Source organism: Varanus komodoensis, unplaced genomic scaffold (genome assembly GCF_004798865.1).
Source record: "Varanus komodoensis strain SLA01 unplaced genomic scaffold, ASM479886v1 scaffold4, whole genome shotgun sequence".
NCBI lineage: Eukaryota > Metazoa > Chordata > Lepidosauria > Squamata > Varanidae > Varanus > Varanus komodoensis.
The window spans coordinates 31801584-31818692 of NW_025335941.1; the positions used below are offsets into that span (position 1 = coordinate 31801584).

The 17109-nt window shown below is 40.1% G+C and overlaps 1 protein-coding gene across 1 annotated transcript in view; it reads right to left on the bottom strand.

The window, feature by feature from the left end:
• Positions 1 to 1018: 1018 nt before the first annotated feature.
• CD96 (CD96 molecule) overlaps positions 1019 to 17109 on the bottom strand; it is a 32534-nt gene continuing 16443 nt past the window's right edge. The window contains exons 7-14 of the mRNA XM_044442687.1: positions 16505 to 16681; positions 15743 to 15817; positions 15258 to 15332; positions 10766 to 10840; positions 6625 to 6705; positions 5089 to 5184; positions 3546 to 3669; positions 1019 to 2652 (exon numbers count right to left, since the gene is read on the bottom strand). Coding sequence (XP_044298622.1) covers positions 2544 to 2652; positions 3546 to 3669; positions 5089 to 5184; positions 6625 to 6705; positions 10766 to 10840; positions 15258 to 15332; positions 15743 to 15817; positions 16505 to 16681 — 812 coding nt within the window. The 3' untranslated portion in view covers positions 1019 to 2543. The remainder of the gene's footprint in view (positions 2653 to 3545; positions 3670 to 5088; positions 5185 to 6624; positions 6706 to 10765; positions 10841 to 15257; positions 15333 to 15742; positions 15818 to 16504; positions 16682 to 17109) is intronic.

Sequence of the window (17109 nt, forward strand, 5' to 3'; positions counted from 1 at the left end):
CTCGATAGGAGGCACAATGTTTTGTATTGTACTACACCCTTAGTTGGATGAGCAGACCTGAGCGACAGTGACCCATATTCTGATAACCTCCTGATTGGACTATTGTAATGCACTTTACGTGGGGCTGCCCTTGAAGATGGTTCAGATACTTCAGTTGGTGCAGAATATTGCTGCCACGATCTTAACAGGAACTGGTAGATATGCACATATAACGCCAGTCCTTTACCACCTGGGTTGGCTACCAATTAAAATTCGGGCCCAATGTATGGTGTTGATGATGACGTATAATGCCCTAAATGGCTTAGGACCTGGGCATCTGAAGGAGTGTCTCCTTCCATATATACCTGCCTGTCCCCTAAGATCTGGGTCAGAGGTCCTTCTTCAGGAGCCCTCTTTGAAGGAGATCTGGAGAGTGGCTACCCAGCAAAGAGCCTTCTCTGTGGTGACTCCCCAGTTATGGAGCATGCCCCCCAGCGCAGTGTACCTTTATAAATAAAGTGAACACTTTATTTGTTTTGGTGCCAGGCCAAAACCTGTTCATTTTCCCAATATTTTAAGATCTAATACTGCTTTAAAATGGGTTTTATTTGTTGATGCTGATACTGTGCCTTATTATTGCATTACCATCCTGAGACTAGTGAAAGGACAGGATAGAAAAGCATGTAGTAAATAAACAAACAAAAAACTGTTTGAACATATTAATAATATGAGCTTGATCCTTCATACATACTGCATTATGTAAACATAATGATGTTATATGATGAAATGAATCTGGCAGTTAGCTACACAATTCAGTTTAATTCTATATTTCCTTGAAGATGAATTGCTGAACCTTTTGAGTCATGTTATTTCAAATTTCCCAAAGGAAATCAAATAATCCACCTACCATTTATAGGCCTCCTAACTCAGTTTCTTTTTGCTTTTTAATCTGTATGGAAATGTACATGAACATCTGTTAGGGGTAAGAATAAAACCATTCCCATTTTGTATTCTTTTGTAAAAAAAAAATCACTCTAGATTCAACAACATGAGGTTCATCAATCATATTTGGAAAACATTTGACAATAGTTTTATTTGTATTCTAACTTCAGAAAAGGTGTGGATATTGCTCATGTTTGGTCTAAATACATATGAATATTAAAAAAAACCTTTAAAGAGAATAAGCCCAGTTTGGATACTCAACACACATAGTTCTGTTTACATAGATCATTAAAAATGTATATCAGGAATTTAGCAGTTTATCCTCTGGGTTATGGCTATATATAATATATGAAACAATTTCCTAGCAAGAGAATATTTTAAACTAAAGAGCCACCTTCTGGTGGTAACAGGTCACTACACAACTATATTTTTTTCCTTCTAATATTCTGGACCACCTTTCAAATTATACTCAAGGCAGTTTATAAAAAATGAAGTAGAAGTATAAAATAAATACTATTAAAACAGCACAAGACAATAAATTAAAAGTATATGAAAGAGTAATAAAAATTTCCCAACTAAGAAGAACTTAGCTCATCTAAACTTAAGCCATAATAAACTTCTTAGACTTTAAGGCGCAACAAAACTCTGTATTGTTTTTGCTACAATAGCCAAAGATGCATTCCCTCCAGAAAGTTAAAAGTATCATTTTATATTTTTCACACCATGTGGCAAATAGTGGCTTGAGGAAAATAGACATCCATCATTACCTACTTCGTTTTGTTAAAGTATCATTTCAGCATCCCAAGAAAGCTTAGACATAAGGAGATATGCAAACAATTTGGCAATGTATTCTGATTTCAGGGTTTGTCTAGTATATTGTCACTGTATTTCTGAGCCTTTGGATGAAGTCCTCCTCCACCCCTACTTACTGAATGCAGATAAATTAGAATTGATGAGGATAACATGTGTAGGCCTTGTCTCCCTCTACTTTTTGTTGCACACCAGTCACCATTCCAGGAGTCATTTCACTCTGCTCATGTCTTATTGCACCTTTTTTTCTGGCCAGAGAAGGTTGAATCTATGATGAGATTCTGCATGTGAGGTGGAAGAACCAGATCACGGCTGTGAAAAAATGGACCCAACAGCAGCTGGTGAAACAGGGACCACAAGTACACCCATCTTTTCGTAGAGCTTTGCTGGAATAACATTTATCATCAAACACTTTGATTTAGACATCCTTGAAAATAGAGAAATTGGTCATATAGGAATAATGCTAGGGTTAAGGTAGGAAAATATATTCTTAGAGTAACTGCGAACATCATACACCTCATCATACCATCTAAGAGACAAAGGGTTTCATGTTTATGATAGATGAGCACCGTTCATTCCTTACTGATGACACAACTCAGGCTGAGCACTTGTAACTTACAATTATGTCTAATTTCACAATGACAACTAACTGTGGAGGAAAAATTGTCCTAGGGAAGTTGCCCTTAAGAAGTTCATGCTACTAGCTCAATGCAAGGCTAAAAGTGTAAACTACTGCCTTTGACCTCTTGCAATCCCTTGTAAAAGTCATGCAGTTTCTGTATGGAGCAGAGTCACTGAACACTCCAGGCTCATTACAGGCTTTCTAATTCACTGTAGGATGGTAGAATTCTGTCGGAATCTTGCACAGAGATGTACTTAGCTGGAGGTGGAGGTGGCTTGAAAGAGGGTGGTCTGTTCATGCTAAAATAAAAACAGTATTTTTAAAAAAGCAGGAAATAAAATGGACATTATGATACAGTGAAAAAGATAGACCAAATTAAAAAGCAAGTCATCATTCTACACGATAATTCATTTTATAAATAGGTCCAGATTGCCAGTAACTTATATTACAAGAAAGACAATTTATGGCACACCGCACCCTTTGGTAAAAGGGTAGAAAAAAAAAGAGCTGCTTCTGCACCTATTATTTTGCTAATAATAATTTGCACAATCTTTTTCAGATATTACTCAAGATTTCTACCAATTATGCTTTCTTTCTTCAAAAACCATGTACTTGAATGATAAACAAGAGGCAGTTTCCTCAGTTATGTAAGCACGACTCCATTGACTCCAATAGGTCACCAAAGTTTAGTCATGGGTGCATGAAAGCAGCTAATTGTTTAGCATGTTGCTTGGTGATGGGTGCAATTCTTGGCTGTCAGACAGAGAAGAATGGCAACTGAAGAATCTGCAGCCCTAAGTCTGACCTCAGAAACTTGTTCTGATGTTGGTGCTCAGACTGCCTCCCTGGCTGAAAACCCTGGTAAGGTAACGTCCACAATCATGTGAGCAGTCCTATTCACATTCAGGCAAACATGAGACCTTCCGGCTTCAGCATGGCAAGGTTGAACTGGAGAGAGAAAGCCTGGGGATGCAGAGCCAGCATGCAGAGTCCAACCGTCTACATACTTGAAGGCCTCATGGATTTAGGTGAGCACCCGAACACAACTCAAAACACATTAGCTTCCGGTTGTTCTCGTCCCCTGAGTTGTACTCAGAAGCTGCTGTTTCCACTTGGCACAACATGACTGGTGCTACCAGAGTACTCGCTTTGGCAGCCAGCATGTAAAATGCTGTGAGGGACATGTACTTACATTTCCTTTTGATATTGACACCATTTTCTGACTCCCATAATGATTAATAATGTGCAAAAGAAAAGCAGCGCTGCTACAATCGCTGGCCAAGGGAACTGAATATGTTTTGGATTAGTTTCAGTACCTGAGGAAAACACAAAGATCTCCAGTTATCACGATGCATAGAACAATAAAGCATCTTCAAAACAGTTCTCTTCAAATTGATGGAACAACAGGGGCTTCAGGCACTTCAGACAATATTTTGCATATATGCAAAGTGTCCTGGGTAGGCAGACAGGGAGAAGCAAATTGTGAGAAGTAGGTGATTGGAGCAGACAGCAGTTCCTGTTCACAACAGCTGGAAAAACATTGCAATGATGATGGAATTGGGCGCTTGCCAACAAGATCTCTGCTTGATTGAATCACACAGTGCATTTCTCAGAATAAATCTATACCCAAGGAAAGAGCAGCTCTATTTGCGTGGACAATTAGGGTGTGACCTCATCCTAGTTGCATATCGAGCCATATGCCAATCTATGCTGCATTTGAAAGGACATCAGGAAGCACAAATTCTTATGAGCTGCTGCAGAGGTGTCTGGAGCTTCATACTTCAAAAACAGCCTCTTGCAGCGCACCAACTAGGGAATGGAAAGCAATGCTGAGCTCCCGGCAACTAACCATACTCAGGATATGGGTAGCCACATCCTGAGTAGCTTCAGCCTTCAAGGGCAGACAGCATACAGAGCACAGATCTAATCAGTAGAAGCTTTTCTGGAGGCAGTTTTTCAAGCTCACCTTTCCCTGCTGTTCCCTTTGATGGCTCATCTTGCTCACCTCTGCTTTTGGCTGGAGGTTCACTAATTTCCTTGTATTTCCTAATTTCTGCCCATGTAGGAATCTTCAGATTGGTCCCAGAGAAATATATAATATAGGCAGGTCTATGGCACAATCCTAGGCATGAGTCCAGCTCCCAAAATTCCCAGCCAGCCTGGGTGCCTGGCAAGTGGGTGTGGGAGAACTTCTTCCTGGTTAGGTATGGGATTGTGCCCTTAGTTTCCCATGACTACCCAATGGATATAAAAGTCATCATGGAATACACATAGACATATGCAAACTAGTGATGATTACTAGCTGGTAAAATGCATGCACAGGTGGGTGCATATATAGGTTCACATAAGCATAGTTCCTGACTAGGGACCTTGATTGTGTGTTGGGTCAAGAGCTCAGCATGAGCAGCTATACATAAACAGGCTCTGATTTCTAACCCTGAAGACACAGACACTGGGGCTCATTACAGACAGGCCCAGGCACAATCTATTCCTCCCCACTCCACCTACTGGGAGTATGCATAGAAAGTGTTGTTTGATTCAACAGTGTTAACCATGAAGGTTTTCTGGGGGAACCTAATTATGTGAATCCTGTCCCTCACCCTCACCCCCCTAATGTTGGCTAAATCCAGAAGCATCAGCCATCTTTTCAGAAAGTATATGAAAAAGACTTCTAGGTCAGGACCAAAAATAAAGTAGCTAAATGAAGGAAGAGTCGAAGAAAAGCAATGACTTACCAAGTCCAGTATCATTAAACGAACTCATTCCAGTAGGTGAATTATCATGAACAGTCAGTGTGGTCACTTTAGTCACCCCTTTTGTTGACTGATTTGCTTAATGAGGAAACAAACCACATGATCCGTTATACTCATTTGTTCCAAGTATTCTGTTGTTGTTCTTGTTTACTGATAGCACTGTAATACTTGTTACATTTGCACCATACAGAACCACTTTGAAAAGTCCCCAGCATGGCTAACAATCAAACCAAAAACAACCACATCAGCGCCACTACCAATATAGCCCATCGTTCTCCCTTTTGCAAGAACCAAATGCAGCTTAGCAGATTCTCCTGCCCTCTATTTTACCTTAAAACCCAAAAGTCACTCAATACACTTTATGGCTGAGTTGGAACTAGAAGCTAGATTTCCCAAATACCAGTCCAGCACTCTAACTGCTAGGCCACACTAACTTTTGTCATACTGGATTATATTCTAGGTTTTAAAAACATTTGACTTAAGGCACTCAGGTGCACTGGTGCACCGAAAAACATGGAACTTTGAAGTTAAATGCCCTGCCTGATCTTTCATGCATATCCAATTTGCACATTTGAAGTTACAAATTATGCACACTTATAACTTAACCTCCAGGCACACACAGGTTCCTTGGGCTTTCAGTCCCAGACCTGAAGAAGCCATTTGGCTTAGCTAAACAAGTGTAGTCTAATCTGGGAGCCAAAATTCATTACACCTCGAGTAGGCGGATTGGCTCTCCTTTGGCTTTCCTTTTCTGTTGTTTTTTTGTTTGTTCAGCATCAGTCATCTTTTCATAAAGTATATGGAAGAGATTACATTTATATACCACCCAATAGCTGAAGATTTATGGGCAATTACAATTCAAGCATAAAATACAGCATGCGAATTTTAATTTTTAAAACACAGGATAGAATAGTAGCAAAACCTAAGACCTAGCAGCAGTACAAGGATTTAAAATGTGATTTAAAATTACAGTACGTGATTTAAAACAGACTGAAACAAAAATTTCTGGGAAAGTCAGGTCTTCACCTGGGGTTGGAATGAGTACAAAGGAGTTGCTCTGGGAAGTTAATTCCATAGCTGGGGTACCACAACAGAAAAGGCCTTCTTAGTAGCCCCCCACCTGACTTCTTTGTTAGTTATTCTGAATAGTTTGGGCTTTCTGTGGGTGTTCTGTGACCTGGCTTTACTTGCCAGAATCAAGGGAAATTGAACAGGGGGCCTTGGGTTAATGAACTTCTGAGCTGTGGCACACCTTCTATCATGAAAAGACTCTGCTACAGTAGGAGGAAAATTATTCCTTTCATTTTAGAGGAGAAAAAATGAATGTCTTGTAAGCAGCAGGTAAAACATTATATTATTTTTATTCAGCATACAGATTATAATCCTTCTTATTTTATAAATGAAAAATCCAGGACAAACAGGACTTGAGGGTGGCATAGTTCTTTGTACATCTACCATTTTCCAAATCTTCATTAAGTTACAAAAATAATTCCAATTCTAAAAGTGTCGAGCACTTACAATGTGATGGTGTTGTTCTTTCATAGAGGTGGGTGATACGGATAGAGGTTTCTGGGGTGGCTGTAGAAGAAGCTTGCAGTTCTGTGTAAAGACAAACCAACATTCAGGAGTAAATGTACATGGTAGTACTGTTATGGAAAATATTGGCTCATCTTCTTGCAAGAGAAAAGTAAAATCATTTGTTGTTACATGCCATCAAGTTGTCTTTGACATACAGTGACCCTATGAGTGAAAGCCCTCCAGAATGTCCTATCGTTGAAAGCTCTGCTCTGCTCTTATAAACTCAAGGCTGTGGCTTCATTCATGGAACCAAACCATCTCATAGTTGGTCTTCCCCTTTTCCTTTGGCCTTCAAATTTCCCTACCATTATTGCCTTTTCCAGTGAATCTTGCCTTCTCATGATGTACCAAAGTACAAAAGCCTCAGCTTCATTTTTGCATCTAGGGCAAGTTCAGGCTTGATTTGATCATGTTCATCTTTCTGTTGGTCTAAGGCAGTGATGGTGAACCTTTTAGAGACCGAATGCCCAAACTGCAACCCAAAACCTACTTATTTATTGCAAAGTGCCAACACTGCAATAAAACCTGAATACTGAGGTTTTGGTTTAGAAAAAACAACCCACAGCCAGTCCAAGCAAATATATATACTGTATATATCCTTGGCAGCACACTGACCAGCCATGCGAAAGCTCAGATGAGTCGCAGCTAATGAGTTGTGTCTCGTGATGTCATCACATGGCGCCACTACACCTTTCCAAGCATGCGCATGGCCCCTATGTGCACTGTTATCTGATGCTTGGCTGCTGGGGTGATGCTGGGGTGACTTGGCTCAGTCTAGGGCATTCAACTCTCCTCCAGCACCATCTTTTGAATTCATCAATTTTCTTTCTGTTAGTTTTCATCACTGTCCACTTTCATACCCGTGCAAAATGACTGGAAATACAATAGTCTGGATGAGATTGAACTTGGTCTCCAGTAAAATGTTCTTATACTTGGTGAACTTTCCTAGTTCTTTTATTGCTATCTTCCAAGTCTCAATCTTCTAATGTTTTGGCTACAGTCTTCATTTGAACAGACGATTAAGACAAGGTATGCAAAATCTTTCATAGGCATAGATTTTTCTTAAGTTTGATAGATAATATGATTTAAATGAAACCCACTCATCCATGCTCAGCAAAAATGTGGGAAATACTTTAAACTGCATGAAAAATTACTTTCTGTTACAGTGAAGACTAAGCTCTAGTTCACAAATGCATTTATCAGCTGATAACTGCAACATCAAAATTATTGCATATATAAATAGAGTCGAATGGCTATAATGCCATAGAAAATATTTTTAGATTAACTAAACCAATTTTAGTGTAATAGCTTTCAAAGGAGACAGTGTGACCTTTCAGCTACCAGTCATCAAATCTGCACTAAACAAATGCAGAAAAATGGAGTGATAAGCATGCATGTACATATGAACTGTGTTTAAGGAGTGAATCCCTTCTGCTAAACTCCTGGATGGCAGTCCCATTCTGATAGTTAATGACTGTGTAGCAGGTGTCTAGCTTCATGTATCAGCTGGATCTGGAAAATACTTTTAGGGTGGTCTACTGCTGAATTTTCTGCTAATTCCACTACCCTTCTTGGTGCCTGTACTCTCCACACCATCCCTTAGAGATCCTCATACAGATCTCTCTTCTCTCACTTTTGCTAGCAGCAAGGAAAGTCCAATCTGCAACAGAATCACTGGTGTGTGAGCAAGTGCGGATGCATGAGTGTGATTATATGTATATGTGCATGCATGCCTGACTCCCAAGCCAACATGCAGCCCCTGAGATTAAAATGCTTGTGCACCCTTGCTCTAGAAGCAATCTTTGGTTTCTCCAGTCCAGAAACTGCAACACTAGCACAGACAGTGCAGGACTTACTCTAGTAATGGTGTCAGTATAAGACAGTCAGTGTTCTCATTCTGTAACAGCCTATACAATTGGAACATACATTTGTGCTGCCACAGTCATGGTCATAGCATTTGAATATATACATGGGAGCTTTATGACACACACTTGTTGCATGTGAACTGCATTAAGCTTTTCTGTTAAGGCTGCAACAGAAGCTTGTGATGAACTGAATATATCACATTTTATTGTAGTCCCAAATCTGAAATATTCTTTGTTCTCAGAACAATGTCAGACATTATATCAGGGATATATATTTGGGATATATGCATGCTCTTCCAAGATGTCTGCTGGGATTTTGAAAGCAAAAGTTGTACCTCTTCCCCCAGCCAAACTGTGTAGAGAATTGGGTTCTCTATGACTCTCAAGCTCATGCAGTTCATAGAGGGGCAACTTCCTGATGCCCACGTATGGCTGAAGAAGGTGGACAAGCAGAGTTGTCAGAAAACAGAACATCTGTCTTGTGCTTCCTCCAAAACTTTTCTATCCTTCAGTAACTTGTGTCAGAAGCAGTTTGGAAACAAGCAATCAATAATTGTTTGCTTGATCCTAAATGCGTGTAATGTGGGTGAGCCATTGCGAACAGAATGACTTGCCACAGGGAATAGTTTTTCACAGCTTGTAAATTAAACAAGCATCTACAGCTTGAAGGAACAGCAGCCTGCTAAATAAGTTAGACAAAGGAAAAGATTGTATTAAGAGGAGCATAACTGTGAATAACAGAGTTAACCCTTAGGTCACTGGTTAGAATCTTCCAAGAATAATGAGTGAGAGCCTTTCCAGACAGCAGAATAAATACAATCATCTCAGTCCGGCCACTGTGATAGCACTGCAGCTAGCAAAATCCAGTCCTGGTAGCCCCATCCACTGTTCATGGTAAGGAGTGAAGAAGATGTGTATGTATTAAAAAGAAATAGGGAGTTATGTCACTGTAATCTGAGAGCCAATTTGACTCTTAAAAACCAAATAAAGCAGTTTGTGGAAAGCTGGACTGCATAGTCCAGAAACGAAAACTGGAAAATGAACTTTTAGGAACTTGCTTTGCTGCAGCTCATAACCTTTATGGTAAGCTCTCCTGCTAGAGTGGCACATGGAATTCTCTTCTTTAAAAAAAGTAAACAATTAAAGGCAGCTTTTAGAAAGTTGTCAAGTTGTTGAGAACAAGGGACAACTTGAAGATTGAACATTAGCAATGACAGCATTTCCTCAACAATCACCATTTACCATTTGCAGAGCTTGGAAAATATATTTCCTTCACAATAGAAATGCTTACAACAACTTTGAAACCTTGCCATTCCTTCCCCCATCATTTATTTATTTTTTATTTATTTATACTTTCATGTATATGCCGCCTACTACTGTAGTCTCAAGATGGCTTACAATAAAGATAAAAACACATAAAATACACATATAAAGATAAAACATATATAAAATGAAGAATAAAAACTTCATTATTAAAATTGTAAAGCTAACTATAACGACCAGACAAAATAATGGTGCAGGGGAGGGCAGGATCAATTACTAAAAAAGATATTAAAAGAAATGTTTTTGCCTGGCACTGAAACTGTAATAGAGATGGAGCCAGGCAAATGTTCTGAGGGAGGCTATTGCAGAGACAGGAAGCAGCCACTAAGAAGGCCCTTCATCAATTTGGCATTGCCCTCGCCTCTTTGAGGGATGGCACTTGTAGAAGAGCCTCCTGGCCTGATCTTAAGGGATGGGCAGGTTTGTATAGGAGGAGACGGTCCTCCAGGTAGCCGGGCCCTAAGCAGTTTAGAGCTTTATATGTCATAACAAGCATCTTGAATTGGGCTTGGGCAGCAACTGGTAACCAGTGTAAATCTCTGAGCACTTGGACAATGTGTGCCCTGAGGGACGTACCCATTATCAACCTTGCAGCTTGATTCTGTACCAGTTGTAATTGCTGGACTGCCTTAAGGGCAGTCCCATGTAAGGTCAAACTAATATTCACTACATAGAAGTATTGATGGAACTGTAGCAAGGCAACTATCAATTCCTTCATTAAACTGATGGTAAAAACTCTCCACGTTCCTTCTTTGATAGCCTAAACAAAGGATTTATTTCTGTTTTTCTCCTTTTTGGTACATATAAAGCCAAACACCTTGGTTTGGGGAATTAAAAGATCACATACACACAGAGAGCGCATCCACACAATTTTAAACTTATGTATAACTTACTTTGCTGTACCGTGGAGTAATTCGAAAGTCCAGCCATGGTGTTATCTTGTAGGCTTTTAGTAGAAAGCCTGGGTTCTGTCAAAGAAAAAAGGGTCTTTAAGGTGCTTGTTAAAAGTGTCTTAATTCTTTGCAGAGCAGATATCCTTAGGAGAGGTCCCAGTTCCCAGCTTCCTTTTCCTTTGACTTTTCCCCCCTAAATATTTCCTACCTATTGGTGTAGTGCAGCTAAAGCTTGCAGTGATGCAGCACAATGGCCCCTTTGCTTCTGCTTTGCAATGATGTAGACATTGTTTGCAACCACCCTCAAAATTCCCTGTACCCTCTAGCTCAGGGGTCTCAAACTCGCGGCCCGCGGGCCAATTGCCAGGATGGGCGGGGCATGGGGGAGGGGCCCTGCGGCCTTCAAAGCGCCAGCGGCACCCGGGCCAGCCTCCGGGAGCGACGCGGGATGAGCGGCCCACCCCCACCGCGGTGGTGGAATACTTGATGCGGCCCAGCCTCACCCAGACTGCCCCCAGGTAAGTTGAGTTTGAGACCCCTGCTCTAGCTGCAATCCTGAGAGTAACCGGAGGAAAGTGAATTTTCTCAGCAACTTTGACCTGGTTTGCATGTAATGACAAGTCCAAATCGGTAAATTTTCCCAGAGGCATGCCATGGTGTATTATTTGTATGAACTCAACCAAAGTGAGATGTTGGGTTGATAAACAAATGAACCATATCCCATGATCTATTTTAGGATTGTGGGTATTTTGTTAACCACCTCAGCTAACCATCCTGGCTGGGTTCAGATGTAATGACAAACTGCAGCCAGCACACGTACGGGAAATTAATTCACAGTGACTTGGCACCTTCCCTGCTGTAATTGAAAATACTTTTTGGTGGCTTATTCTTGAATGGACAATTAAGAACCATTTGCTTTATGGAAGAGCTGCTCCTGCTGGAGATGAAAACTACATTATATTATCTGATATGTTTCAACACAGATTGCCTGTATTTTTGGCCTCTCTGTGGGGCTGTAGCTGGGAGACCACACATGGACATTTACCAAGACACCACTGCATGGAGCCCAACTTTGCCAAGTCCACATTTTGAAGGAATTGAGACAGCACATTCCCTTCATGCAATCTTTTCCCATTTCTTCAGTTAGTGTACAACTATAAAAACAAATGAAGGAAAATCTGAATATTTCAAAACATTATCAGATGTTCAAGTCCAGGCAAATTATACTGAAAAGCACTTCCTTTATTGTTTCAAATATCTTCCTGGGAACAGGTAAATCATTATTGGCATCTATCTGGGTCAGAAATCAACTCTTTCTCATTAGTTGTAGGTTTTTGAAGAGGAAACATAGGGTAATTAACACTTAGCATCAATTAACACTTAGCATCGAACAGCTGTCTCTTGAATTACCACTCAGCAAAGTTAAATGGAAAACATTTACTGTGAAAGGAAAAAGGCAAAGGGAAATTCTTCCCGCATTTTTGCTTTGGCAGGAATGCAAAGCCATTGACAACCAATATGCCATTTTATGAATCTTGATTGTGATCCAGAGTTTCATTAGTGTGAATACAGAGCACCTGAGAAAGTTGGATGCACTCTACCCCAGAACTGACCATATCCTACAAACACTGCAGACATTCAAATTGAGCTTTGCCAGCCATTGAGGTGACAAGAAAGGAGTTGCACATGTGCATCTAACATTTCTGCTAATCTGCGTGGAGATTGGATGAGAGGGCACACTAAGAGTCCAACTACATATTACACTGATCACATTGCTGAGGCTTCTCTCTCTCTTTTACTCTAGGGTAAGCACACACAACCATGATTTGAATCAAGACTTTCCTCTCCATTTTCTCCTGAAATTGCATTCCTTTATGTGTTTTTTTGAGTGTGCTCCTGCAGGGGGTGTTAAAAATACATATTTTTTTTAAAATTGTCATTGATGAGCATTGAGAAGATATCTTTTTTGCAATGGGTTTGTTTCCAGGTTCATTTTTTTAAATGTACACCCAGAGACCATTTCTGAGATCTCCCTGGTACTAATGGTCACATTCTGAGAGACATTAATGAAGGAGCTTTAGAAAGGCTGCTAAAATTTTAACATGAAAAGGAAAACACACAGAGAGATATAGCTGAACCGGGCACAAAGAAACAAGCTTAGAGTAGCTAAACCTGAACTAAAAGAAGATCAAATCAGTCTTCTTTGTCAGGCATTAAATCCCATCATTATGATATGTTGTCTCTGTCTTACAAGGACATCTGAGCTAGTTTAAGACAAATGTTCAGGAAACAGCTGACTGTGTACTCCATCTGGACCACAGCAGCAACTAATGTAATTTCACTTGTGTGCAATGACTCCCAGAGGGAATGGATTTGAGGAATATTTTAAGAATCTTCTCAAATTGCATTCCATTTCAGCTACAGCACTTCAATCATGAACTCATGTCCTTTCCAGGATGTTTGTGTCTTTTGTCTGTTTATGTTGTGGACTTAAATGTGTATATTAGAGGACTGGTGGCACAGGCAACAGTTGCTGCTAACAGAAGGCAACAAAGCTTTTCCCAAGGGAAACAAAGAGAAAATGAAAGAAGAAAAATGAATTAACCTCTTCTTTTGAAAGCGAGAATCAGAAAGAGAGCCTTAAAATGCAATCAACCATTACTGCAGCCATTCTCATTGCTTATTATCTGACTCAGACAAAAACCTCTAAGATGACGTGAAACCCTTACAGAGTATCATGCATTTGTGTGGGTGGGTGGGATAAGCAAAGGGACTGGAAAAACTCCTATGCTGCTCTTTGTTCCCTCCCTTCTCTCCTTTCTGGAACAGTCGTTTTTCCTAAGTGGTTTTTTCATCCTTGTCTTTGTCTTCATTGTCATCATTTTCTTCCTTGCACTGTTAACTGTATCGGCCACCAGGTTTCCTTTCTGTATCCTCCACCTTGTAGATGTGAAAAGTGCTGTGTCCACGTCCAGCTCCAGGAAAAGAGTGGGACACTATGCCAAAACTGTCGTTTATGTTCCCCAAAGTTCTTTTCCCCCACAGAAAATACCTCCATTCTTCTGCTTCATTCTTGGGGCACTGAATTTAGTTCTGCAGTGTTTTTTAGCACACCCAAGCACTGTGAGAGGGCCGAGGGCTCTGTGCACATGTGTTTCCTTTCAGTTATACATTTCCTCCTTGTTCTGCAGCTTCCCAGTGCTCTCTGATGTGAAGAGCCCTATGGGAAGAATTACCTCATTATATTTCACCACGGACTCGCACTGAAGGGATGGAAGCCAAGAATGCTCTGGAAAGATGATTGCACCATGAAAGATGGGGCATTTGTACACATACCTCAGTCACCTCATTAATAAGGTAACCATAAGGAACCTGACCTTTCCCACGAGAATGTCTTCATTTTTTTCATTAATTTATTTTCAAAGCATTTCCCTTTTTTGAATTGAATGAGAATGGCTGAAAAAAATGAGAAATAATTTTTTGAGACAGCACTAATGTGAAGAAGTGGAAGGTGGAAGAGTGAGGCAGTGTCAGTAGTGATGATGACAGCAGTGGACTGTATCAGCCCTCTTTCCTTATATACACAGGCTTAGTGGACAGAAGCTGTGACAGAGAGACTCCTTATGTACCTACTCCAAGAATGTAACACAGTGTTAAATACCTCTTCAGTGTCTACCAGTGGGAAGAAGATATTCCTCAAACTGTAACACAGAAAGTTGCTTTAGACCAGGATCAAATCTCGCCCCTGAGGATCCCCAAATGCCCTCATCCCCTTGCCCTACCACCTTTCCCACAAGCACAAGATATTTGATGGCTTTCCAGCTTTTGTGTAATTCCTCCACCATCAGTTCTAAAATGCTGAAATGCTTCTCCTACAGGAGAAAATGCCCTAAGCTAAATATTGGTTGAAAAATTCTTAAACTAATATATGCTGGGTTTTTTTATTTTTTATTTTGGTATTTTGACCCCTAGCCCTTTTGTCTTTGGTTCTAACACACCACTAGAATTTGGCCCCAGATAGCTTATCCTAAACTGAATTCGGACTTCAGATTGAAAAAAGGTTCCCACTCCTGGCTTAGACTGAGTCAGACCAATGGTTCATCTAGCTCAGTACTGCTTAACTAACTGGGTTTCATGCTGTGGTCTTTTCCTCCCATCTAGACATGCTGGGGACTGGGCTGGGCTGGGAGCGTCTGATTATAATGCATGTGTTGTAACACTGCATGCTGACCCTTTCCTCCTTAAATGTGAAGAGAGAGCTTGATTCTACTCGGAGTGCATACCAAGAGACAACAAATTGCCCATTTGGAAGCTCTTCCATAAATAGCATGCTTAGTCTGATTCTTACCATTTAAACCATTACATTTGTGCTAATGCTCTAACAGCAAGGTAAGCATATAAGCAATATTTTGGTGGATTTTTTTTTATGATGAGCAGATTACCTTCATGATATAAACAAAGAAAATGTTTCATAGGAATAAACAAAACTTACTTTCTCTGGAGGAATCTGAAACTGAAGGAACTTGACTAATGGAGGCTGAAGTTTCTGAAGTCATAGTCTGCAATCCTGTAGAAATTAAAATAACCATTGCCTTAAATACAGTGGATGAATTATACAGTAATTGCTAAAGTAATAGTAGTAACTAGTAATAATAGTAAATAGACAGACTGATCTGAGTCTGATCTAGTAGCTTAGTGCTGCAAAATATTAGCTTTGTTATTATTCAGACTGATTGGCCTTGGCTCTCCATTTTTCATGATCAGAATGGAATAAACTCAGTGTAGAACTTTAGGTTTCTGTTTTTTATTTAGGGAAGAAAAGTGACATGTGGCCATTGGAGTTGACAAAATGCCTTCTCATCACCACATTCTCTTTCCATGGTGGTACCTATATTATTTATTTGGCAGGTTTTGAGAAAAGCACAGAAAAATTAGAAATTGAAATCGTACAATTAACTAAGTAGAAGCTTAACTTACTTTCTTCAGAGGAATCTGAAATGGCAGTTGCTTGTGTTATGAATTCCGAGAATGCCAAAGATGTTGTCTGATACTCTGTTGAAAATAACCATTGCTTGGTGAACTGTCCTGCAATAATTGTTGGATAGCATCATAGTAGCTGACAGTCAAGCAAAGGCACGATGATGCAGCAAGACAAGGAAGGATATATGGCAAGGGTGAAGGCAAGATGCAGGAGCGGAATCACAGCTCACAGGAAAACCTGTATTGCTCAGGCAATGCAGCAAGGCAGGATGTAACAAGGAAGGACAGGAACCACACCACAGCAGGATCTGTGTTGCTCAGGGGAGACAGTGAGGTGCAATCTGGGTCAGACAAGATGGAGGCACTACAACAAAATTGTATTGTTGTGGCAAGTTCTGGGTGAAGAGCTTGCTCTTATATAGCTCTTGTCCAGCAGGGCCTGGGACTGATCCTGCCAATAATGAGTTGTAAGTTCTGGTTCTGACCACCATGCGGAGCCCCATGCCCAGATCTGACAGTCCAATGAATTATTTGTCCCACTTTTTCAGCACCTGCAAAATTCCATGAGTGAAGTATCACAAGTGCAGACTAAAATCCTCTTGTAGAGAAGCCTACACTGTACTTTGGAAACATCTGCTTTTCTTTCTGGAATGAAGTAGGTTTTTTAAATTCTTTTAAAGACTTCATATTATCAGTGTGTTGAATTAGACCAAGTTGGCAGGCATGATATATCCTTTAGATTTCAGATAACTGACTTACCACCATAAGGGAGAACTATTTCTTCAGATGAAATATTCTGTGTTTCACTTCTAGGGACTGGATAGACAGACATGCATTTGAAAGCCAGATGAATGGTTGCATTCTGCACTGTCAACAGTGATCTCATCTCATAAAAACCTCCTGAAAGTTTTGCATCTTCATTAACAATGAATATTCCTTTGGGGAGAAAAGTGAAAGGACATCTGTCTTTTTGCCATATCCTGTCCTATATACATAACCATGCAAACAAGCTTTCCTGAAAATGAGAGCCATATAAAACGTCCTACGCTCTTGGTACAATAATAAAATAATCAAATGCATTATTTATAAAGTAGTTGCATTAAACAGCTACAGTAGTTGCATTAAAAGGACATGAGTGCTTTATATCTATTTTGCAAATAAATAAATAAATTTAAAACCCAAAAAAAGTTGCCTGCAGGTTTATTATGTGAAAGAAACAAGACAGTGGCATAAGGACCAAAAAAGGGGGGATGGTCGATGGAACATGGCTTTATTCTAAAAGAATTGTGCTGTTGGATGCTGTTGGACTACAAATCCTGCCATTGTGACCATTGGCCATTCTGGGTGGGGACAATGGGAGTTCT